This window comes from Hyperoodon ampullatus (assembly GCF_949752795.1).
Source record: "Hyperoodon ampullatus genome assembly, chromosome: 19".
NCBI classification, from domain to species: Eukaryota; Metazoa; Chordata; class Mammalia; order Artiodactyla; family Ziphiidae; genus Hyperoodon; species Hyperoodon ampullatus.
In genome coordinates this window covers 15354334-15378361 of record NC_136932.1, presented here as the reverse complement: position 1 = coordinate 15378361, position 24028 = coordinate 15354334, and the positions used below count along the sequence as shown (strand labels likewise).

The window sequence follows — 24028 nt, the reverse complement described above, 5'->3', positions numbered from 1 at the left end:
TTCCCATCCTGGGCCACGTGGGACACTGAAATTTGGGGTAAACTCTTTTTTATTTTTTTTAAATAAATTTATTTATGTATTTGTTTGTTTTTGGCTGCGTTGGGCCTTCGTTGCTGCATGCAGACGTTCTCTAGTTGCAGTGAGTGGGGGCTACTCTTCGTTGCGGTGCGCGGGCTTCTCATCGCAGTGGTTTCTCTTGTGGAGCATGGGCTCTAGGCATGGGGGCTTCAGTAGTTTTGGCGCACGGGCTCAGTAGTTGTGGCACGCAGGCTCAGTGTTGTGGCATGCGAGCTCTAGAGTGCAGGCTCAGCAGTTGTGGCGCACGGACTTAGTTGCTCCATGGCATGTGGGATCTTCCCAGACCAGGGTTCGAACCTGTGTCCCGTGCATTGGCAAGTGTATTCTTAACCACTGTGCCACCAGGGAAGTCCCTTGGGTACACTCTTAAAGTGAGTATCAAGAAACACACACCATTAGGAAGTAAGTGTATGACACTGTGATTGAAAATGGTATTGAGCCCAGCAGGATTAGGGCTTTTTTTTTTAACCTTGACTGAGTAAGTTTAAGCTTCTCTTGGAAGAAAAAATGAGCAAGAATAACCAAGAAAATTTTTAAAGAGAAAAGCCTTGAGTGGGACTTGATGTATTAGATGAACAAAAACATGTTTCAAAGCCAGTCATTAAAACAGTGAATCTTGGGGCTTCCCTGGTGACACAGTGGTCGAGAGTCCGCCTGCTGATGCAAGGGACACAGGTTCGTGCCCTGGTCCAGGAAGATCCCACATGCCGTGGAGCGGCTGGGCCCGTGAGCCACGGCCACTGGGCCTGTGCGTCTGGAGCCTGTGCTCCGCAACGGGAGAGGCCACAACAGTGAGAGGCCTGCGTACCGCAAAAAAAAAAAAAAAAAAACACACAAAAAAACAGTGAATCTTGGGAGGAGTCAATACCCGAGTAGCTAATCCAGAAACAGACCCTAATGTGTATAAAAACAGTTGGAGAAAATATACATAAATATTTATCTGACCCATGGATGGGGAAAGATTTTCTAGTAATTAAAGCAAAGGGGAAAAATACAAATAAAAGATTGGTATATATGACTCCAGAAAAAGTCTTAAAAGAATTAAAAATCTCATATCATGAGTACAAATGAAGGGCAAACAGTTAAGGAAAAATATGTATTTACTTATTTGTATGTATATAAAAAGATTTGTATTTACGTAACATTTTTTTTTTAGCAAAGAGTGAGTTGCCTCAATATGTCAAAAGCTCTTAGAAATCAAGTAGAAAACAGTAACCAACCCAATAGAAAGATGGGCCAACAATAGATATAGTCTACAATAGAGAAGATAGAAATGGCCATTAAACGTATAACTGTCCCACCTCTGAATCAAACACTCAAAAGAGCTGCAAGGTTTTATATTAAACCTATCAAACTAACAAATTGACTAAAAGTCAGCATTTGCAGCAATGGGGCAGTTTTCTCCCTGCAGGTGAGAGTAATGTGGTGGGACCCCCTGTGAGGCAGGTGCCCTTTGACCTGCTCTTCTGCTTCTCTACTGTCATTGTCAGAAAATAACCTCAGCCATGTGAGAGTTCATTTGAGGATTTTATCACAGCCTTAGTGTTTTATGGCCAAATGTTGGAGTCCACCTGAATATTCCACCCTGGGGAGTGTCATTTGTATCATCCTTACGGCAGGAAGTACTGTGACTTCCAACTGTTATTTCTGTCAAAGATTAAAGATATGAGGGAATTCTTGTAATCAAATCAGATAGATAAATAAAAAGATAAAGAACAAGGTATAGTAGAGTGATATCAACAAAAATGGCAGAGAAGGGAACTCCGAGGGCCTGTCCCCTCAGAGAAACACCCCAATAAGTGAGAACTGTAAGAATAAACTTTACTGGAACTCTGGAAAATAGTCTGAGGTTTGCAGTAACCAAGTGAGCGCAGAATCAAGAAAAAGGGGCTTAACCTGGTAGGAGAGCTTTGTGGTGCCGTAGCTCAACCTTAACTCAGCCGTGCCCTCGTCTCCCGCGTGCTGGTGGTCTGAGGTTGACAGCCTCGTTCTGATGTTCTGCTGTGGGCTCCCCGTTCCGGAGGGGGCCGAGCAGACCTGTCCCCAAGGAAGTATGTTGTGACCTGTCTGGGAGTTCCCAGAAGGAATAACACAGGGCACTTGCCTTTTTTACACCTTACTTGGAACTAACTCTCTAAGGGTGGAAAAGTAGCTGCGCAGAGGGTGTTCCTCAAAAGCACTGAAGGCAGATGGAAAGGTGCTACCTGCGCTCTCCCCACCCCGGGTGGAAGGTTCCAGCTGGGGTCACCAGCAGATGTGCCGGAAGCCTGGGGTGAAAAGCCTGAGAAGGTTCCTCTGGGGAATAAGATTTTGAAACAGCTACCCGGATTGGTGAGGAATCTGGAGGAAGCCACACAGATGCCCAGAGCTCCCCCAGGGGCTGGGTACGGGGTTCCTCCTGGTGGGATGAGAATGACTGAGTTACATGGAAGCGATGGTCATACAGTACTAAATGCCACTGAGTTGTGCACTTTAAAGTGGTTAACTTTAGGTTATGTTATGATCTTAACCTCGATATAAGAAAACTGTAATATTGTCATAGAAGGGGATTTAAAAACAAAAGCCTGGATGCGCACTTACCCATACAGGAGAGGAAGCTGGATGCAGTGAACACAGGAATGCTGGGGGTTTGTCTGGTGATTAGCCCCTGAGGACTTCGGTGACTGTTGCCAGTCCCTGCAGTGACCTTACATAATCCTAGTAGACAGTGGTGTGTGCGTGGTCGGAAGGGCCTGCGGGCGAGGCCGTGATGTTCTAATAGTGGTGGGATGACATGCGGGGGACCAAGGGAAATGGCCAGAACCAGGACCCGGACCACTTGGCCTCATCCCCAGCCTCTGAGTGAGTGGGCCCTTCACCTGGCTGTCGTGCGGTGGGTGCAGGGGTGTTGGGGTTATGGGCCTTGGGGAGCTCCTGTCCCTACCTGCCCTTCCTGTGGTGGCCCTTTGGTGCTGACTGACCGGGCGGCCTTGGTGGCTCTTGCTTCCAAATGGATTCGTTCTCCCCCTGGGACAGCTTCCCCCACCCTGTGAGGAAGAGGGGCACAGGATGGAGCCCGGAGAGTTGGGTTGAAGGTGCCTACTGACCCTGTGGTTCCTTCCAGTGTCGCCTTGGTCCCGTCGTTGGCTTCCTTCTGGGAGGGGATGGAGCCAGCCTGGGTACCTGGCGCTGAGTGGGGTGGGCTTTGCGCCTGGGCCACCCACGTGCTCTGACCCATCTCACCCACTGGGCCTTTCCAAGTGCCCCTTGGAGAACTCCCCTTCCCTTTCCACGCTGACTGCCTGCCCTCCCCAACACTCGGTCAGAGGCTCTTGGCCTTTCCCCTTGTCCGTCCCTGAGGGCAGTGCCAGCCATGAGGCCCCCATGTGGGAGGCCCAGGTACCCTCCCCTGACCTGCAGCCAAGGGGGATGGCACAGGGCTGGCTCTGTGCTGCCTGGGGTGTGCCATCCAGAGGGGTTGGGCACTGCCCTGCGTGCCGCCCGTCCCTGAGAGCCCCCTCGAGGACTGGCCTCAGGTGCTGGGCTGCCTGCTCCTCCAGGAGTGTCCCCGCAGCTGCATCTGTGTGGAAGCACCGGCCTAGGCATTGTGATGGAGCTTAGGGAACCAGGGCCTGGGCCTGCTTGCATGGGAGATCCAGCGTGCCAAGGCTTGCAGGCACCAGCTCTAGCATGGGGCAGCTTGCCTGCATGGATTTGCTCTGCCTGCCACCTGCAGGACCCTTTCTTGGGTTCCCTACACCCGGGGCCCTGTGCCTGCTGAGCCTGGACGCCCCGGGGGCTGGGGGGATGGCTTAGTCCTCACTCAAGAGCATCTCTCTGCCTGGGCCTGAGTTAGGGGTCCCTTAGGTCCTGATGGAGCGGTGCCTGTGGTCACCCTGTCCTGTCTGAAGGGGGTCATGTTTCAACAGGAAGTTGCGTCAGAGGGTTTTGTAGATGCGGCAGACGGCGCATCCACATCCGATGAGCTGGAGGCTGCTAGTTACTCTGCCTGCAAAAGAAGAAAAGAGGACGCAACCCCGTTTGAGGTCCCTGATGCGTGGTCTCCAGACTCTGAGCAGGTAGTTTGCATAAATAGTGGCACACGATGCCTCCCGCCAAGGCTTGCATGAAACTGAGCCCCACACCGTCTCTGATGCTGAGGATGGCTGGTGGGGAGGCGCTTTTCACTCCTACCTGGGCTGGTCTAGGAAGGAGCCATGCCTTTAGGTGTCAGCTCTTGTGACTCTGAGGATGTTCTGATAACATTGAATTCCAGCTTTCCTGTATGTGGCCCCCTACCCCACTTTTCCATCCATCTTTTAATTTCTTGTGCAGCTATCTTCTTTGGTTCATGGGAAAACTTACCCCGAAAGCCCCACAGGCCATACAGATTCTCTTCATGGAAAAGAGCAGGGGGGGCCTGGGTTTTCCGTGGGAGCTGGGACCAGGCTGGTGGGGGTCAAGGGCCGAGCCTCTGCTGGGGCTTAGAGAAAACCCCCAGTCTCTGCAACTGCCAGCGCCTGAGGTTATGGGCTCGTGTTCTGAACCCCGGTTGTGCAGAGGAAGCCCGCTAAATTTAGTCTCTGGTTTCTGGAAGTTCAAATCCTGACTTCTTTCATTTTCTATAGCATTTGTGAGTCTTGTGGATTTCACGAATAATATCAAAAGTGAAACTAGCTAATATATGTAATGGAAGTATTTTTGCTTATGAGGAAAATCAGTGAGGCTTCAGACATTGAAGAGTGATGTTTGTGGTGTTTAACTATCAGTCTTTTACAGAGTGGTGACTTTCTTCCCGAGTAAGATGGCCATTGATTCATTTAACAAAGATTTATTTGAGCAGCTGCTGCCTGTGGGGCACTGGGTGCTCGGTGTGAGGGGGAAGCATGTAAACCAGGTGTGGTCTTGCCTCTGGGCTTGGGTCTGTTGGTTAGTTAAGAACAGAAGCACCTTGGGAATTCCCTGGCGACCTAGTGGTTAGGACTTGGTGCTTTCACCTCCTGGGGCTAGACTTCAGTCCCTGGTTGGGGAACTGAGATCCCACAAGCCATGTGGCACAGCCAAAAACAAAAACAAAAAAAGCAAAAGCACCTTGTAGGGCTTCCCTGGTGGTGCAGTGGTTGAGAGTCCGCCTGCTGATGCAGGGGACACGGGTTCGTGCCCCGGTCTGGGAAGATCCCACATGCCGCGGAGTGGCTGGGCCCATAAGCCATGGTCGCTGAGCCTGCGCGTCCGGAGCCTGTGCTCCGCAACAGGAGAGGCCACAACAGTGACAGGCCCGCGTACCGCAAAAAAAAAAAAAAAAAAAAAAAAAAAAAAAGCACCTTGTAAATACAGCGGACATCAGGGTGCGAGCACTAACAGAAAATGGGGGTGGGGTGGGTGGAGAACCCCTTCATGATCTACACAAACAGGAAAACCAAACTGCAAATAGATTTTCCCAGAAGGAAGGTTTAATATCGTAAAGATGGCAGTTCTCTCCTCAGATGTATACATCCACTTAGCCAATTAATGTGTAAAAGTAGTATTGTTCCCAGTGGGTTTGTTTTTGTTTTTGTTTTTGTTTTGAAATAGATAAAAGACTCTGAAGTCCATCTAGAGTATAACTTGGCAAGAGTTCCTATAAAGAATGTAGAAAAGTAGAACAATAAATGGGAGATTTGACATCAAAATGTATCATAAGCTATAAACATAGCAATATAACATCCTAATGGAGTAACAGAGACCCATCAGGGAGGGTTGACGTAGATATCCAGACGCAGATGTGAGCATTTATGGCAGTTGAGCACGTGATAAAGGTGGCATCATGCATCAGAGAGTAAAGTTGTGTTAAGTATGGGGTGTTTGAACCGTGGCTCACCATTTGGAAAAAACGGTTCTTTACTCATACTAAACACTAAAATATATACCAGCTTGGTTGACCATTTTAAAGTAAAATACACCCTAAAAGTTCTTGTAAATATAGGTGACTATTTATAAGACTATATAGATATTCCTAAGGCTCACCAAAACAACCCCTTAAATGCCGATAGGGGCACAAAAATATTCCAGATTCTGAGTTAGAGGAGACCATTCAGCAATAACGTGGAAAAGCAGATGGCTAGAAAACATTTGCAACATGTGACAAAGCGTTCACAACTGGAATACCTAATCAATTCTCTCAAAGAAATAAGACATCCACCCACTAACAGAACAATGGGTAAAGGACATAAAAGGCAGCTCCCAGGAGAAAGAGATAAGTGGGCAGCAAATGTGGGATAGTTCTCCTGGAGGGGTGATCACAGGAGAGCACATGCCCACTGCCCAGAGGCTGCCCTGTTGCCTCTCAGATGGGTGGGGTTTGGTTTTATTTATTTACAAATTTTATTATTATTTTTCAAATTGAAGTGTAGTTGATTTGCAATATTTCAGGTATACAACAAAGTAATTCAGTTATATATATATTACATATATATATATTCTTTTTAAGAATCTTTTCCATTGTAGGTTATTACAAGGTATTGACTATAGTTCCCTGTGCTGTATAGTAGGTCCTTGTTGTTTATCTGTTTTATATATAGTAGTGTGTATCTGTTAATCCCAAATTCCTAATTTATCCCTCCCCGACATTTCCCCTTTGATAACCATATTTGTTTTTATGTCTGTGAGCCTATTTCTGTTTTGTAAATAAGTTCATTGGTATCATGTTTTTAGATTCCAGGGTTTTGGTTATATTAGAAAGAGGGTTTGGGCTGATGGCTGCTGCCATAGGTGTGGTGACATCCCCAGTCTGCTCTTGGGGGCTGGGGTGTGGTCTGGGGTCTGCGTGATGGGCTGTTATCATCATGTCACCCTTTCTCCCAATGGTTGTCTTCCAGGAACTGGGTCACGTCCCTCCAGGGGTCCATCTTGCATTTACTGCCATCTTTACACAGCCGCACCTCCCAGGCCCTCCTGGTTCTGCAGGGTCGCCTACCTCACTGTGGTGTGTGCTTCCTTGTTCTTTCCCTGCTGACAGCGCCCTTCCTTCTAGAAGGCAGACCTGATCCATGTTCCCTGGGGAGGGCGGCTGGCACCTGTTCATGAGGTCAGAAACCTCCCACCACCTTCTGTGTTGACCAGAAGGCATCTGGTCACACACCTGTCACAGAGGGGTCCTCCTGTACTGTGCCATGAATGATACAGGAGCCCTGAGGATGCTGTGGCCCAAGTATATCTACCAGAGCCTGACATCTTATGCACCAAAGCTGTTAGAACATTGATTACCTTGACTTATTTGGGGCTTCTGTAAAAAGGAAACACCCTACTTGGAAGTTTGAGTATTTTAACCATTAGAAATCTTTTGGTTGCAAATAATTGAAACCCAGCTCTGGTTAATTAATACAATAAAGGGAATCTGTCACACATGTAACTGAGAAATCCTCAGGTAGACCTAGCTGCATGCGAGGTTTAATCTGGGCACCTAGATGATATTCCCAAAGTCCGGGTATCTCTCTGTGTCTTTGCACTGCCTTCCTCATGTCAGTTAGCTCCTTGGCCTCTCAGTAGCAGTCTCCACCACTGTGGACCCTTCCACAGTTATCCACTTCCCACTGCATCATTCAGGGGACAAGAGAATGCCTCCTTCAGGGGCTTCCAGAGAAGAAAGAAGAAGCGTCTCTTTCCCAGGGGAAGCTCTCCTCAAATCTCAGTGGCTGTGATTGGAATACATACCCATGCCTGAAGCAATCACTGTGGCCAGGGTGGTATGCTGACCCTGCAGCTGGAGTAGAGTTAATCCTACTTGAGCCACTGGGCTGAGAACGGGAGGTTCAGGGGACCATTTCCTGGAGTGGGGGAGTGGGAGCAGGGCGCCAGGCAGCTGGCGGGGCAGGGATGGTCCAAGCACCTCTCCAAGGCTCCAGAACTGGTCCAGTCAGGCTTCCTCAGCAAATCCAGGAATCGTGTGGTTCCCTTAGTAGAGATTCTTGTTGGACTTTTTCCTGATGGCCCCTCACTTCCTCCTCGGCATTCCCTACTATGGAGTCTTGGTTCCCTTTTGCAGTTGGCTAGCGTCTAATTGAGAGGCCGGCCCTGGTCCTAATGATACCACTAGTTGGGATAGGTCAGGCTGGGGGTCAACCTGATCTTTCTAGTTCTCATCCCAGTTTCTTTTCTCTTGCTGCTTCTGCAAAGCCCACCTTAGGTTTGTAGACAGACCCCCACCCTGCTCCCCCCACCAAAGCACTGCCCACGTGTGTCATCCCAGTTCTACAAAAGCGGAAACTGAAGCTGAGAAAGGTTACTTAGGTCTGGAGACGGTGAGAAGAAAGGCTGCAGAGATGGAGCTTGGGCAGTGCCTGTTTACTAGAAGGAAGTGTTTGATCAAATGCCAGGTGGAAAGGTGACACTCTCCTCAGCCCTGCCGTCCTCCCTGAATTGGCAAAGCACTTCCTGTTGAAACCGTACTCCTTCTCGGATTGGACTCGAACCCAGCTGCACCTCAGATTGGGCCTTGAACCCACGATCCCTGACTTAGGAGGGGACTCGGACCCACTGTCTTTTAATTGAAACTGCTCACCTGGTCTCAGGACTTAATGAAACTCAGGTTCTTTTGTCTCATCACAGAGATAGTTCAGCATGAGGCAAAGCGATAGGCAAAGAGTGAGTTTGTTAGCATAGGACACTTGTGACAGATACAAGTGGGCAGGCAAGGGAGCACAGCCCCAAGAACAAAGAGGACTACATTTTTATAATCAAAGAAAAAGTGGGGAGGGGAGAAGACCACCTTCTTCCTCATTTTTGGGTAGACATCAAGGCTTACATCATTAGTTCCTCCTTTGACCCTATATATGGTCTAACGGGGACAATCATGGCACTATTTAAATCATATATGTGTTAGCAAAAGGATGATAACGTACACTAAAATATTGTAATTCATCTAAGGTTTCACTGTAGTGTCCTCTTTCACCTAGTTTCTTCCCCCCCTCACCTATGCTCCTGTCTTGACTACATGCGGAAATGCTACTCTTCGGGGACCATTAACTCCCTGACTTCAAGTAACAAGATTCAGACCCCATATCTATTGTCTTGTGTTTTAACTATCAGGACTTGTGGCTTGAGTGTGCCTGGTGCTTGGATGTGCCTGGTTTTCCTTCAAGGTAGCGCAGATTATTGCTAGGTTGCTGGATTCTCTTCTTGAGGGGTCATTGGCTTGCAACAGTTTCCTAAGCTCCCTTAAAATTCCTTTTTTGTCTTTAATCCCCTAGTGGGATTTCTAAACTAACTTTAATTATTCTACTCTCTCCCTATCACTATCAGTGCAGATGAAGGCAGAGGACCCCTGGGAATTGGGGCAGAGCTAGTGGGCCCACTTAGCCTCCAACACGTCAGCTTTTGTCAAGCAGCTTCACTGACTTTCTGTCCAACGAGTCAGTGTTCCCACCTGTCACCCCCGCATCCTGCCGTAGGTACCATTTCAGGGTCCGCAGCACCACCCTTCTGTGTGCTCCTGACCCAGCACTCAGGTGAGTGAACGAGGCTGGCCTGCCTTCCCCCAGACTGAGGTCTCCTCTCTGCTCTCCCTGTATGGGAGGCCTTTGTTCTTTTGATGAAAAAACAAACTGATGCTCATTATAAAATCAGAGGTGTATTCTGACCAAACCCCCCCACCCCTAAGAAGTAGCAAACTTGTTTTTTTCTAATTAATTCTCTTTGGGCAGGAATAGAAATAGCCTTTATGTATGCATATAGAGCTGGCGCAGTGTAGCTTTTTTTTTTTTTTTAATAATGTTGTACATTCTTTATTTATTTATTTATTTATTTATTTATTTTTGGCTGCACTGTTTTTGCGCGCGGGCTTTCTCTAGTTTTGGCGAGCGGGGGCTACTCTTCGTTGAGGTGCATGGGCTTCTCATTGTGGTGCTTCTCTTGTTGTGGAGCACGGTCTCTAGGCACGCAGGCTTCAAGTAGTTGTGGCCCATGGGCTCTAGAGCACAGGCTCAGTAGTTGTGGCACACAGGCTTAGTTGCTCCGCGGCATGTGGGATCTTCCTGGACCAGGGCTCGAACCCATGTCCCCTGCATTGGCAGGCAGATTTCTTAACCACTGCATCACCAGGGAAGCTCCCGCAGCGTAGCTTTTGAATTGAGATATAATTGGTATTGAGTGAAATGCACAGGTCTTCAGGGCAGAGCCCCCTAGATGTTCTCCTGTGTGTACAGCTTCGTCACCCCCACCAGATCCAGAGACAGGACATTGCAGTCCCCAGAAAGCTCGGTAGCATCCCTTCCAAGTCAATAAGCTCTTCATTTAAAAAATGTTTTAATTAAATATTATGCCCACCATAAAGGGTACGTATAACATAAATGCAGGATTAACTAAGTGAATACTCATCCCCTACCATCCATTGTAAACATGGGCAACTATTGGGGTCTCCTCCCAACCGCCCCCATCCGCTGCCCACACCCAGAGGTCGTGACCCAGGTCCGTGCATGCATTCCCAATCAGCAGTGTTTAGTTTTAGTGTGCATATTCCTGACTAATGCGGTCAAAATGACAGACCACAGTAATTAGGAATACATAAATATGTAACAAGTATCATACATATAAACTTGATTTTTGTCAAGGAAAATTTTAGACTTTAGCCTCGAGCCTTGCTATATGGCAGGCATGCCAGCAGCCTGAGATCTGCCAACATCCCAGTCCTGTCTATAGACCCGTGAGGGGGCCGGGTACTCACGTGCCCCCGTAGACGTGTGTTGAGAGAACTCTAAGTCACCTGTGCAAAATCTAAATCTCATTCTAAGGGTTTTGAAGCAGCTTATAGAAAGAATAGTTAAATAAGGGTAAGAAAAGGAGAAAGCAAGGTAAAGGGGTGAAAGGCAAATTGGAAATCAGAAGTCAAAACCTTTTGTTCTTGGATCTGATCACAGAGCCGACTGAGGGGTGTGGGGTCCCAGGGGGAGAGGAAACATGCTGGTGCTGCAGGGAAACACGGGACTTTCCAAGAAATTTATTTAATGAGACAGAAGTGGTTAGGCACCTATAGGGGGTCAAGGGTTGTTCTAGACACTGTGGATGCAGCAGTGAAGAAAACAAGGACTTCCTTCCTGGAGGGGAGAGAAAATAAAGGCATATTTAGTTGACAGTGGCTAAGGAGGGAAATAAAGCAGATGCGGGACTGTGAAGGTTTGCTTTCCGACTGAGGGTGTCCGGGTCGTCCGCTGAGGGGTGTGAGGCAGAGGGCTAAGTGAAGGAGGTGTCTGGGGGAAGACAGAGCCTGAGGCAGGAGGCGCCCTGCTCGTATAACTGGTGATGACACGAGAGGTCGGTGGTACTTACGGATTCCAGGAGGGGGGCCACGTCCACAGGGCCCCACCGGAGGGAGAAGGAGCAAGGGGAGAACGTGGCCCAGAGCCTGCCTTGTGGGGAAAGGCAGGCAGGTTTGAGCAGGTTTAGGTTTGGCTGGTTTGAATATTCTTTGTGGGCTCTGGGCTGTAGGGTTGTTTAGCTGTCCTGTACTTGGCCCTGCGGTGATTTAGGGCAGGGAATGTTGGCTTGGAGGGAGAGTTTGATAAAGGAGGTGGGGGGCAGGGCTCCGTGTTAGTTGGTTTGCAGATGAAAGATCTGCTCAGATCTTTCATCTGCTCAGAGAGATCCCTCTCTCTGGGAATTGGCTAGCCCTGGGAGGGGCAGTCTCTCCAGGATTAGCAAGGCCCCCCCAAATGCCAGAGCATCCTAAAATACAGAAAGTAAAAAACAGGATTAATACTGGAGGCCAGGGGATGAGTTTAGCAGGCAGTGAGGGCCAGTCATGCAGGGTCTTCCGGCCACACGTATGCTTTGATTCTGGATGGGCAAGTCAGCATATGAGGCAGCCTGTGGCTTTGGCCACCTTCAGACGTGTAGGACCCGGGAATCTTTGCTGAATGGATGAAACTGCCTTCTTGGCCTTTGGTGGCTTTCAGACTCAACCTGCACCTCTTCCCTGGGAAGCCTGCGAGTCCTTCCAACATGCTAAAACCATCTGTTTTTAGTCTTTCTCTCCTACTAAACCATCAGCTTCATGGGGGAGGAACGTATCTTACTTTCTTGTTCCATGCGCTTAGGACAACGTTCCAGGTTCCTTGGTAAATCAGTGTAGAACTAAGCGACTTGATTTAAGCCAGCCTCACGCTGAAAAAGGAGGAGATTCTGCAAAGGGCTTGGGGCCTTGGAGTCCGCACACAGCTTTCTGCTGGTCTGAGCTGTGGTTCCCAGTGAGGTTTCATGTCAGGACCACCAGGAAAGCTAATGGAGATGCTGGTGCCCATGCCCCCAGGCCAGTCGGATCAGAGTTGGGCGCCTGGGGTAGGGAGCTGCTTGGTCCTCATGCTCACAGAGCACGCCTGGTCTGGCAGCAGCACCATGGAAATGTAGAACCTTGGGTCCTCCAGACGTGCTGAGTCACCATCAGTATGTTGGCAAAATCTTCAGAGATCCGTACGCCCTGGAAGCTGGGGAAGTGACTGCCTCGAATGACCTTTCTTTCTTTTTTTTTTTTTTTTTTTTTTGCGGTACGCGGGCCTCTCACTGTTGTGGCCTCTCCAGTTGCGGAGCACAGGCTCCGGACGCACAGGCTCAGTGGCCATGGCTCACAGGCCCAGCCGCTCCGTGGCATGTGGGATCTTCCCGGACCGGGGCACGAACCTGTGTCCCCTGCATCGGCAGGCGGACTCTCAACCACTGCGCCACCAGGGAAGCCCTCGAATGACCTTTCTTAAGCCTCTTTCTACTGCGATGTTAGCGGGGGTCAGTGTCAGGCTGGGAAATTGCCATCCAGGGTGGCCTGTGTGTCGTGTTGCTTGTTTCGAGCAGATGGGCACGAAGTTTGGTCAGGATTCTTGGGGAAAATCTGGAAGCTGACCCAGAACAAGGGCTGCCCCACTCCATGTGCAGAGAAACCCCGAGGCCTTCCGTCTCCGTCTCCCTCTCCCTGGGACTCAGCCCAGGCATGGGGTGGGACAGCAAGGCCTGGGCCCACGCCAGGCTTCAGGGGGGTCACGGGTTACTAGCACTTAATGAACCAATCAATACTTGCTCCAGAGCAGGATCCCCAGGCGTGCAGGGCATCCATCCCCATGGGGTCCTCAAAGGGTCCTGCCACACCTGCTTCTCACAGGCTCCATCTCTGATTCTGAAGTTGAGGACTCTTGCCTTTGAGCAAGGATCTCAGGCAGAGGCGTAACATGCCAGTGCGGGTGCAGGAAGGAAGTACTTAGACTTCTGTTCATTTTTCTGTCTCTATTTTGTACATAATACGTATATGAAGTATAATGTGTGGGGACCTGTACCTGCTTTCTAACATTTGAAAGCCATCCTTAAAGGATGTCCCATGGGAAGGAATTCCATGTGAGGGTCTCAGCTTGGATTGGACAGAACGAAGCATGTGACCATCACTGCTCCCCACTCGTCCCTCAACTCTGTTCACCACTCCCATTCACTTTGTGTCTCAATTTCATTCTTTCCAAGGTAAAGAAATGGTAGATTTAACAGATGCAAGGTGGTTTGGTCGAGCTACACTTGACGTACTTCAGAAATTGAAAGGAAATTGGAGGAGAACATTGGTGAGAGTATAGTAAACCTGAGAAGTAACGTGAGTGTCTCTTTTTCTGTTTAGAGGAAAAGGAGTAAAAGAAAGAAAAGGAATCAGAATGCTTCCACGTCTGCAGAGCTGGATTCCTTGTCCCCGTCTCTCTTGGGCTCCTGTAGTCTGAGTTCGCTTGCAAACCCTGAGCTCCAGGCCACAGCCCCACCCCAAAGCCCAGCTCAGCAGGGTGGTCCCACCCACCAGACAAGCCAGCCCCCAGGTGTGGGCAAGACGCCGCTGGAGGCTGTGGGCCGCCCTCTGCAGGGCCAGGTTGCGAGAGGAGCAGAAGAAGCTACAGACGCCGAGTCTCTGAGCAGCCCGGTACCCCAGGACCAGACTCTGGGAGGAGCCTTCCCGGAAGGGAAGGACCAACACTCCCCGAACCCCTCCAAGGGCAAAGGCCTCCCCACTTCTGCCAGTGAAGGCCATCCTAGGGAGAAGGATGCTACTCAGGAGCTCCCACTTCCTGAGCCAAAGGGGGACCACTCCAAGCCCGGGAAAGAGCCGCGGGCCACTGGGCAGCAGGCCAGGGCCCCTGCCTCTGGGGTGAGTTGTTAGGGGAGTGACGACCGGGGTTGGCCTGCTATGTCTCGACACCTTGCTGTGCAGTGTGGTTCTGACAATACTTCACTGTCTGGGAAGGGTGTCCACTGGCACTTGCTCCCTGGGAAGGGGGGCTGTGGAAGGGGCTGCCCTTCCACCCCGAGCTGCTGACCCCTGTCACTGGGCTGGTGGCATATGCTTACCCTATGCCACTGAGTCAGAGTTTCCCTGTCCATTTTGTCCTCTTGGCCCTGACGTTTTGGGGTCTTTATTTCTTCCAGTCAAGTGTTGCTGCAGCTGAGCCAGCTGGTGCAGGGAAAAGAGTTGGGAAAGAAGTTAAAAATCAGACTGAGAAAACGAAACAGCTTCCCACAAGCGTCCCTGCTTCCCGAGACAACCACCAGGTAAAGCATCTCGTTCCTACCTGGTCGGCTTTCCAGGAAGCCGTCCCCGTCCTTGCTGTCTGCCCCATGGGCTGCTCCTTTTGGCCCCGTTCCTTCCCCAGCTCAATTTAATCATTTGGTGAATACGTGTTAGGTGCTGGGGGTGCAGCCTAACATTTGAAATGAGACCAGCTCCCGCCTTTTGGAGTTCACATTCTAGTGGGGAGAAAGACAAAGCGAAGTCAGGCTGTGAGAAGTGCCGTGGAGTGAAGTAGGGCGAGGGGCTGGGGTTTTGGAGGTGGGTGCCAGGCAAGGCCTTCCAAGGAGATCTGAAACAGCGACAGGCGAGCCACGTGGCTGTCTGGGGACGTGCAGAGGCCTCCAGGTAGAGTGTGGTGGACCTGTTCAGGGAGCAGCAGGAAAGAGGGGCCGTTGACAGTTGTGTGGAGAGGAGTCCTGGGAGGCTGTGGTAGGTGGACCAGAAGGCATTCGAAGGTTCTGAGCAGGGAAGGAACATGACCACTCTGGCGGCTATGAGAAGCATCCCCTGTTGGGGGCAAACGTGGAGGCTGGTCATCAAGATTGGGGTTTGGGTGCTTGTTCCAGGAAGCTGCAACCAAGGACAAGATGAGTGTTTCTGGAGGAAAAGCAGATGAAAATGAGAAGGCCAAGCCGAAGGACCCAAAGAAGCCAGAGGGGAATAACAGAAATAATGCAGCCGCTGTGAAAAATGAGAGGGAGCAAAGGAACCAGAGGGAGAGCGCACACAAAGCTAAGGAGTGGTGGGTGTGACCTGGCTCGGGGCGGCACAGGCCTGGTCCCCACCCTGAGCGGGGGCTGGAAGGGGCCACGCCACCCCAGAGGAGATTCCTACATTGCCCTTTTGTTGAGTCTTGGGGGAAAGGGGAACACTCAGGAGGCGGGCAGTGGAGGGGCACCTGTCCCAATTCCTTGCTCAGTTGAAATGCTCCATAATATGGTCCCTGGGGTCCCGGAGGCAGCACAGGCCTTACAGAAGTCAGGAGAGAGGCTGTCATGTCCCAGAGTACTCAGCCACCCTCTCCTGCCACAGCCCTCAGCCCCTCGGAGCTGGGCAGAGATCCGCCCCCCGCCCCGCGCCCACTGTCCTTCTCCACTGTAGAGGGAGAGCCAAGGGCACCCACACGGCAGGTAGCCTGTCTGAAGTGTGGATGCTCTTGCACTTTGTTGGGGTGTGTGTTAGTGCACAGCCAAGAAACAAGGATCCTGTGTGCACACGTGTGCCTGTGTGTGTGTGTGGGGGGGGTGTGTGTGCAGAGAGGTAGACAGATCCAGATCTAATCAGTGTTTTCCTCCGTGGCTTTCCCCCAGCCCACTGAGCTCCTTGGAAGGAATCACGGTGTACTTCCATGCAATCATTTCAAAACATTTCCAGTTCAACCCCAGCCAACACAAAGTGTTTGTCAGGGGCGGAGAAGAATTTGGGAAGCCCAGATGGAATCATGATGTTTGCGAGATGTACTACACCAAGTGAGTATATCTCAGTAGGCCTGTAAGGAAATGTACAGAACATCCAGTCTTTGAAATATATTGAAATCATAATTTTGATCAAGTTGATTAATTCTTAGAACTTTGGGAAGATGAATATTTCAAACAACTCTTCCCTATAATGCACTTCTTTGTCATACTTCACCTTGGCCCGTTTTCTGTCTCTGCGTGAAAACCGTGCCTTGTTCTGGAAGCATCCTTGCGGTCAGCATCGATTTATAGCTCTGGGTCTGCACTCCGTGCTGTGTTTGAGAAGAATGAAGATTTCTGGGAGAGGATTTTTGGATAACAGGCTAGTGTCCTGTTTATTCACAGAGACCTACATGAGAACGGGTCCCTCGTTGAAGGCAGCACCATCATTTCTAAGCAGCACCTGGATAAGCCCATTCCATACAAGTACGTCCTCTGGCGAGGCAAGGGCCCTGTGGAGTATGAGGTCATCTACAAATGTCAGCAGAAGGAAGGCGAGCACGTGAACCGCTGTCTCCATGTGAAATCTTCCCTTCTGGGCTCGGGAGGTAAGCCTCAGGCTGGGCTCCTGATCGGAGCTCAGAAGACTGGACGTTCCTCCTGGGGATCAAAGGCTTTCCTTGGCCCGTGTGGGTCCTCTTTGCTTGGCATTGGCTCTGCCCTACCCCCCAGCTCTATGTTTCATAAACCTGAGCTTGGAAGCATGTTTCTGATCAGGTTGGCTTAACCACTCACAAGAGTAAACAAGGGAAAGGATTTTTACTAAGGGAAAGGAGAGAAGATAGAGCCGCTGGGAAGTAATGGGACTGGGGCCTAGGTGGGCAGCAGTGAGTGGGGGCAAGGACAAGGGAAACGGGGCTGCCAGGACCACAAGCCCTTCCCAGATTTCCAAATGGCGACTGTGAATAAGACATCCAGCAGAAGCCTTCAAGGGCTGGATCCACTGCCCCCTGCTGTCTGTCATAAGTGTCACTATTCTATTTTCTTTTTTTCACTTTATTCTGTTTCTCTTTCTTTCTCTTGTCTGTTATCTAATTCTTTTTTCTGTGCTCTGTTTTCTACTCACTGTATGCAGTGTGTGTGGTGTTCGTGTGTGTGTCAGGTGTGTGTGTCCCGTGTGCATTTGTGTGTGTGTGTACATGTGCGTGTGTTCTATATAGAGAGTCTATATGGGTTCTACTTTTAGGAACTTGCTTAGATCTTCTTTGTGGCTGACTTCTTGGTCTGTCATAAATATTCCATGTATGCTCAGAAAGAATGGATAGTCAATTTTGTGACTCAAAAGCTGTATGTATATCTATTAGATAAAGCCTGTTGAATATTAAAGTCCTTGTTTAAAAAGATCCATCTGTCAGCTTTTGAGAGAGATGTTCCAGTCTGTCACCAAGACCAGGTGCTTTGTTTATTTATTTATTTTTTTATTATACTCATGACTTGTGTGGGTTAGGAGTTTGGATGGAGCACAGCAGGGCTGGCTGGTTTCTGCTCTCTGATGTCTGGGGCCTCAGCTAGGAAGGCCTGAAAGCTGGGAGTGATTTGCTGGCTGGGCTTTGGAATCATCTGGAGGGGTCTTTGCAGTTGATGCTGCCCGTGGCTGGGACCTCTGTTGGGCTGACAGCGATTGAGGTCAGTGGGGCAGGTGCTTGGTTATTTTGCACTGGCCCAAAGAGACAGAGAAGAAACTAGAGTCATGCTCTCTTCTTAAATGTGCCCAAGTGTTGACTCGATCGCCTCCAAAAGACTCTATTCTGTATGGGCTGACCAAAGAACAGAGCCCTGCGCTACTTTCTGGTTTTGCCCTGTACTTGCTGGATGATCCAAACTGGCTGTTTCCATGCTTGAGGTGACCCCTCATCAGACAAGAGCTGATGCTGATCTAATCTTGCGGGAGGAGGTGGTAGTGATTTGGGATAGCAGGTCCCATTTGCTCTTATTTAAGAAGCACTGCCTTTGTCACTTCAGATTTTATCTGGCTGGGTCCTGGTACTTAAGCTGTCAAACCAGATAGAGATGCACTTTTTAACACAGAGACAATCATTTTAAAGTCCATTAAAAAGATTTTCTTTCCCTTCCCTCCTTCCCTCCTTCCCTCCTTCCCTCCTTCCCTCCTTTCTTCCTTCCTTTCTTTCTTTCTTTCTTTTTCTCTCTCTCTTTCATTGAAGTATAGTTAGTTGTTGTGTTAGTTTCAGGTGTACAGCAAAGTGATTCAGTTATATATATATATTTTTCCGATTATTTTCCATTATAGCTTATTATAAGATATTGAATATAGTTTCCTGTGCTATACAGTAAATCCTTATTGCTTATCTGTTTTATATGCAGTAGTGTATATCTCTTAATCCTATACTCCTAACTTATCCTTTTCCCCCTGACTTTCTCCTTTGGTAACCATGTTTGTTTACTATGTCTGTGAGTCTGTTTCTGTTTTGTAAATAAATTCATTTGTATTATCTTTTCAATTCCACATACAAGTGATATCATATTAATATTCTTCTTTCTCTGTCTGACTTACTTCACTTAATATGATATTCTCTAGGTCCATCCACTTGCTGCACATGACAATATTTCGTTCTTTTTAATGGCCGAGTAATATTCCATCACACACACACACACACACACACACACACACACACACACACATATAAATAATGTTTTCTTTATCCATTCATCTGTGGATGGACACTTAGGTTACTTTTATGTCTTGGCTATTATAAATAATGCTTCAGTGAACATTGGGGTGCATGTATCTTTTCGAAATAGAGTTTTCATCTTTTCTGGATATGTGCCCAGGAGTGGGATTGCTGGATCATATGGTAGCTCTATTTTTAGTTTTTTAAGGATCCTCCATACTGTTTTCCATAGTGGCTGCACCAGTTTACATTCCCATCAGCAGTGTAGGAGGGTTCCCTTTTCTCTACACCCTCTCCAGCATTTATTTGTAGACTTTTTGATGATGGCCATTCTGACCAGTGTGAGGGGATACCTTATTGTGGTTTCGATTTGCATTTCTCTAATAATTAGTGCTGTTGAGCATCTTTTCATGTGCGTGTTGGCCATCTGTATGTCTTCTTTGGATAAATGTCTGTTTAGGTCTTCTGCCCATTTTTTGATTGGGTTGTTTGTCTTTTGATATTGAGTTGTATGAGCTGTTTGTAATTAAACAGATTTTTAGGTTGTAGAGTAACTCAGAATTGCCAACTAACTTTATTTTCAGATGCTTTCTTAATCGTGATATTGTTCTAGTGTTTTTCAATAATTATACTTTGCAAGCTTTTTAAAAAAATGAGTGTTAAAGCTTTTTCCTTATTGTTGCACGGGTACTTTAACTGCCTACTTCTTGGTGTGGGCCATTCTATTTAGATGCCCTGTTGGTAGGTTGACATTGGAGCTCCCTGGGAGATGGTACCCTGGTCAGTTGGGTTAAATCAGGAGTTTTAAGCAGAAGGAGGTCAGTCATAGTAACCAGTGGAAGGCCTGATGGGAAGGCCAGGGAGGGCCTTTGTTAGCTTCCGAGGGTCTGGAGGTCACTGCTTGAGCCCAGGTGGGGAAGTGCCCCAGCCCCTGACATCATCAATGCAGGTGATTTGGGAGGAGTGTCTGGAAGGCACTCTTGTTGATTGAGAGAAGTTTTGTGCTTTGTTTTATTTGGTGTGGTGGTGGTTTATGTTAAATAAATGTAGTTTTCATCAGTCCCAATAAACAGAGAGAGAGGTGACTTCCCTCCCCTCTTCCTCCTTCTAAGCCTCCTGTGAGCACTCTCATTAGTAGAACCCACTGTGGCAAGGCGGGCAGAATGGAGGTTCTGGGCTCCAGCCCTGTGACATGGGGGAGACCCAGATGGCAGATGTGTGTGCTATTGGCAGAAACAGCCATCACTAGCACTCCATCCCTTCCAGTGCCTTTTTCCTTGTGCTGTGTTTTGCCTGAAACTGATTCTGCTGTGTCTGCATTCCTTGCCTACCCTCTTAGCCTCTTTGCTTTTGTCCCAACTCTTGCTGTTTGCTCTCAAGTTCAACTCTTGCAGCCCCGTCTCTGTTTCGCTGGACTGTTGTTGGTTTGTTTTCTTTTCTTTCCATTCAATGTGATCATCATTTTTTTTTCTTTTGTCCGTGCCGCATGGCTTGCTGGATCTTAGTTCCCAGACTGGTAATTGAACCTGTGCCCCGTGCAGTGGAAACGTGGAGTCCTAACCACTGGACCACCAAGGAATTCCCAATCTAATCATCTTTAATGGGTGAATTTAGCCCACTGGCATGAATTGAGACTGTCAGTGGAAGACTCACTTTTGACCAATAATCATGTCTTCTCTCTCTACCTTGTTTCCTTGTTCTTTTTTGTACTTTTTCTAACTTTTGGATTTTCTTTCTCTTTCCTCTGGGGGTTTGGAACTTAAATATTTTATTTCTGTTCTTCTAGTAGATTCTTCAAGACCAAGACCATTAATGTCCCTCCCTGTCCCACCGTACCGGGGTCGAGGGTATCCCATGCCCAGGACGTAGATTGGCACTCCCTTCACCTCCACGGCACTGGCCATCCCAGGCCAGCAGCTCTCACTCACCTTTTGTCTGGAAGAGCGTTTTTATAAAACCGAGAGAGAGCCATTGTGTCCCCCACCTGTGAGGGACATATGAAGCAGGAAAAGCTTCCACAGGAGGTGATGCCTGAGTTCAGATCCAAACAGTGATTCCAAGTTATCACTGGGCAGGGCCAGGATGGGGCAGGGATGAGTGAGTGGGGACTTCCAGCAAAGACAACAGACTGCACAGTGAGGAGAGGAGGCCTGTTCAGAGGCTGGACTTTCATGGCTGTTTTTATGCAGTTGTGTTGCCTCTGGTGCCTTACTGACCTCTTTGACTTCTAATTATTTGACAATTGATTTTCCTGGGTTTTCTAGGTCTGTACTCTTATCATTTCAGCTGGTTATAAGGGCAGCCATGGGTTCAGCCCTTACCCCATGTCGAGGGCTGTTTTGTCTGCCATGTGACCTGTACCGTCCTTCATGGAGTGGGCACCATGGTTCCCAGGACAGAGGAAATGAGCACTTGCACCAAGTAACATACCAAAATGGTGCACAAGTGCTAGTGAGGGATGCAGTTTCAGTATGAAATTTTTGACCTCTGTGTGGTCATTTTCTAAGGAACTCGTGTACCAATTGTGCTGAACCATCTAGTTCGACAAAGACATGTTTCAAGTATTTTCAGGGCAGCTGAATCGTGTGCCTCACTCAATTCACTGTAGGGTGTCCAGGTTACTTGTCCTAAATAGCCGTGCCCCACCCAGGGGCCAGGCCCCATGCTGTTTATCTGTGGATGGGTACCTGGATGGAGCAAGTGTTGGCTGCCTTCCATTCACCACGTTCTGTGATGTTCCTGTCTTTCTTCCCTTCCTTGGCTCCTTCATCCTATTTCTTCTGGTCAAGATCAGCCTTCCAGGGTGGAGTATCCAGGCCTAGTGGGTTTTGATCCTCCTAAGTATAACATTGCTCTTTTAATCTTAGACTGGCACCAGTACGATGATATAATTTGTAGGAAGCCCCCTGGGAAGTTTCAGAAATGGATGGATTATCTAACAGATGGTACAAGGAAAGACTTGGTGAAAGGGAAGCAGATCGCGGCTGCGGTCATGCTGGACCGCATCTTCAGTATCCTTGAGACCTGGAATGCCATCAATTTAAAGAACTTTTTCACCCAGTTCCAGCAGTTTTATTCTGTCATTCGGGTGCCCATGATCTATGAAGGAGAAGAACAGCTGTGGAGCACTCTGCAGTACGAAGAGAAGGAGGTACCAGGTCTCAGGGGTGTCAGCAACAGCTCCCTTCTCTACCTCCTGGGTACTCAGCATCACCCCACCTCCTAGTGGCCAGATGACCCCTAGAATCAGTGGACCAGGTGGATGGGGGCAGGATATTTCAGTTCCTTTTCTCCTAGTGCCACCTCTAGGGAATTCTTTGTCCTCCCCATTTTCTTCCTCCTCCCACCTCCTCACCTGGCCCCATCTCCACCACTGGTCCCACCTCCTCACCTGCACCCCACCACTGGTCCCACCTCCTCACCTGCACCCCACCACTGGTTCCACCTCCTCACCTGCCCCCCCACCACTGGTCCCACCTCCTCACCTGCCCCCCTCCCCCACTGGTCCCACCTCCTCACCTGCCCCCCTCCCCCACTGGTCCCACCTCCTTACCTGCCCTCTTCCACCACTGGTCCCACCTCCTCACCTGCCCCCCTCCCCCACTGGTCCCACCTCCTCACCTGCCCCCCTCCCCCACTGGTCCCACCTCCTCACCTGCCCCCCTCCCCCACTGGTCCCACCTCCTCACCTGCCCCCCCCACCCCGCACTGGTCCCACCTCCTCACCTGCCCCCCCCCACCCCGCACTGGTCCCACCTCCTCACCTGCCCCCCTCCCCCACTGGTCCCACCTCCTCACCTGCCCCCCCCACCCCGCACTGGTCCCACCTCCTCACCTGCCCCCCCCCACCCCGCACTGGTCCCACCTCCTCACCTGCCCCCCTCCCCGACTGGTCCCACCTCCTCACCTGCCCCCCCAACCCCGCACTGGTCCCACCTCCTCACCTGCCCCCCCCACCCCGCACTGGTCCCACCTCCTCACCTGCCCCCCTCCACCACTGGTCCCACCCCCTCACCTGCCCTTCCCCTCCACCACAAGAAGGCTGGCGCCCTTCACTGCATCTCCACCTGCTCTCTGGTATGGCTTAGGCATTTTTGAGACAGACCTGGAGCCACACCTGAGATGACCAGTATACCCTTATAAGGCTCAGGACCCCCACTTGATAGCCCCTCCATCATGCTGAGGCCTCTGGATGTACCACTGGTGGCACCTCCCGAAGACCCAGGGGGTGGGGGATGCTCAGGGTTTAGTGGGGAGGCAGGGAGTGGGTGACCCCTCCACAGAGGCTTCCCTGCCCAGCTGATGGGGAAGTAAGCATAGTGATGGGCAGCTTCTGACCCCTCTGGTGGGTTCAATACCAGTGGTTCTGTATCTTCTTTTTCTCCTGGGAGCAGGTGAGAAAGCACCTGTGGGAATGTTTGACAAAGAAAATGGCACCATTTCTGGAAATGAGTGGGGACCCTCTGCCTGAAGACTGCCCAGTGAGGAGTAAATTGAGAATGGGCCTGATTGTCCTTTTCTCAGTGGAAAAATTTCACTTTCTCTTATCGGAAAGTGACCTGGGCTCGCTCTGTTACCTCCTTTGCTCGAATGCCAGTTCACCAGATGCCCTTCGCAAGGATCTGATCCACATCCTTGAAACATCTCAGAGGTAGTGTGTGTGTGTGTGTGTGTGTGTGTGTAAAGATTTTCTAGCTCTCTAATGGTTTTTATCTGATCATAAAAAAGTGCTTGTCAGAGAATGGATGAAAACATGCAAGAAATAAAAACTACCCGTAATTTTACTACTCACTGTTGTCATTTCAGTGTTTATCCCACTAGCATTTTTCTAGCCTATGTACTATTTTTCATTTTATTACATATCCTCTTGAATACCCTGCTTTTGAGCAGCTTTAAGGTGTATCATGACTCAGCCTCACGTGCGTGTATTTGGGAGAGGGGTCATGGTAAGACAACGAAGCCGGACTTGAGGATGTTTGTGGAAGTACTGTGGATGCTCTCCCCGTGGCCTCTGCAGCTGCCGTGCCCAGTTCACGAGCCAGAGCGTCACTGCGCTGGGCCCGGAGCACTCATGGTGTGGAGGCTGCGGCCTGTCCTGAAGGCACTCACGTTTCACTGGGTGGAGGCACCGCCCCAGAACCCTCTGATGGTCCCAAGGTCTTTTTTCTGGAGCTGTTTGAATTGAACTTGAGGGTAGTATTGGGCAGCCTTCTCTGAGCAGTCAGTCTTATGGGACACCTGCCTTGTGGTTTTACAAATTTAAAACACCCAGTTAAACCCTGTTCATTTTGAAAGAGAGAAAAAATGCTGGCAAATGTACAAGTGTTTCC

The 24028-nt window shown here is 49.5% G+C and overlaps 1 protein-coding gene across 1 annotated transcript in view; it reads left to right on the top strand.

The window, feature by feature from the left end:
• Positions 1–24028, top strand: part of RNF213 (ring finger protein 213) — a gene marked incomplete at both ends in the record, with an annotated part of 109436 nt that overhangs the window by 8669 nt on the left and 76739 nt on the right. The window contains 8 exons of the mRNA XM_079724652.1: positions 3987–4139; positions 13676–14191; positions 14470–14592; positions 15178–15353; positions 15922–16080; positions 16414–16616; positions 21566–21849; positions 23093–23349. Of these exons, the coding sequence (XP_079580778.1) occupies positions 3987–4139; positions 13676–14191; positions 14470–14592; positions 15178–15353; positions 15922–16080; positions 16414–16616; positions 21566–21849; positions 23093–23349 (1871 nt within the window). The remainder of the gene's footprint in view (positions 1–3986; positions 4140–13675; positions 14192–14469; positions 14593–15177; positions 15354–15921; positions 16081–16413; positions 16617–21565; positions 21850–23092; positions 23350–24028) is intronic.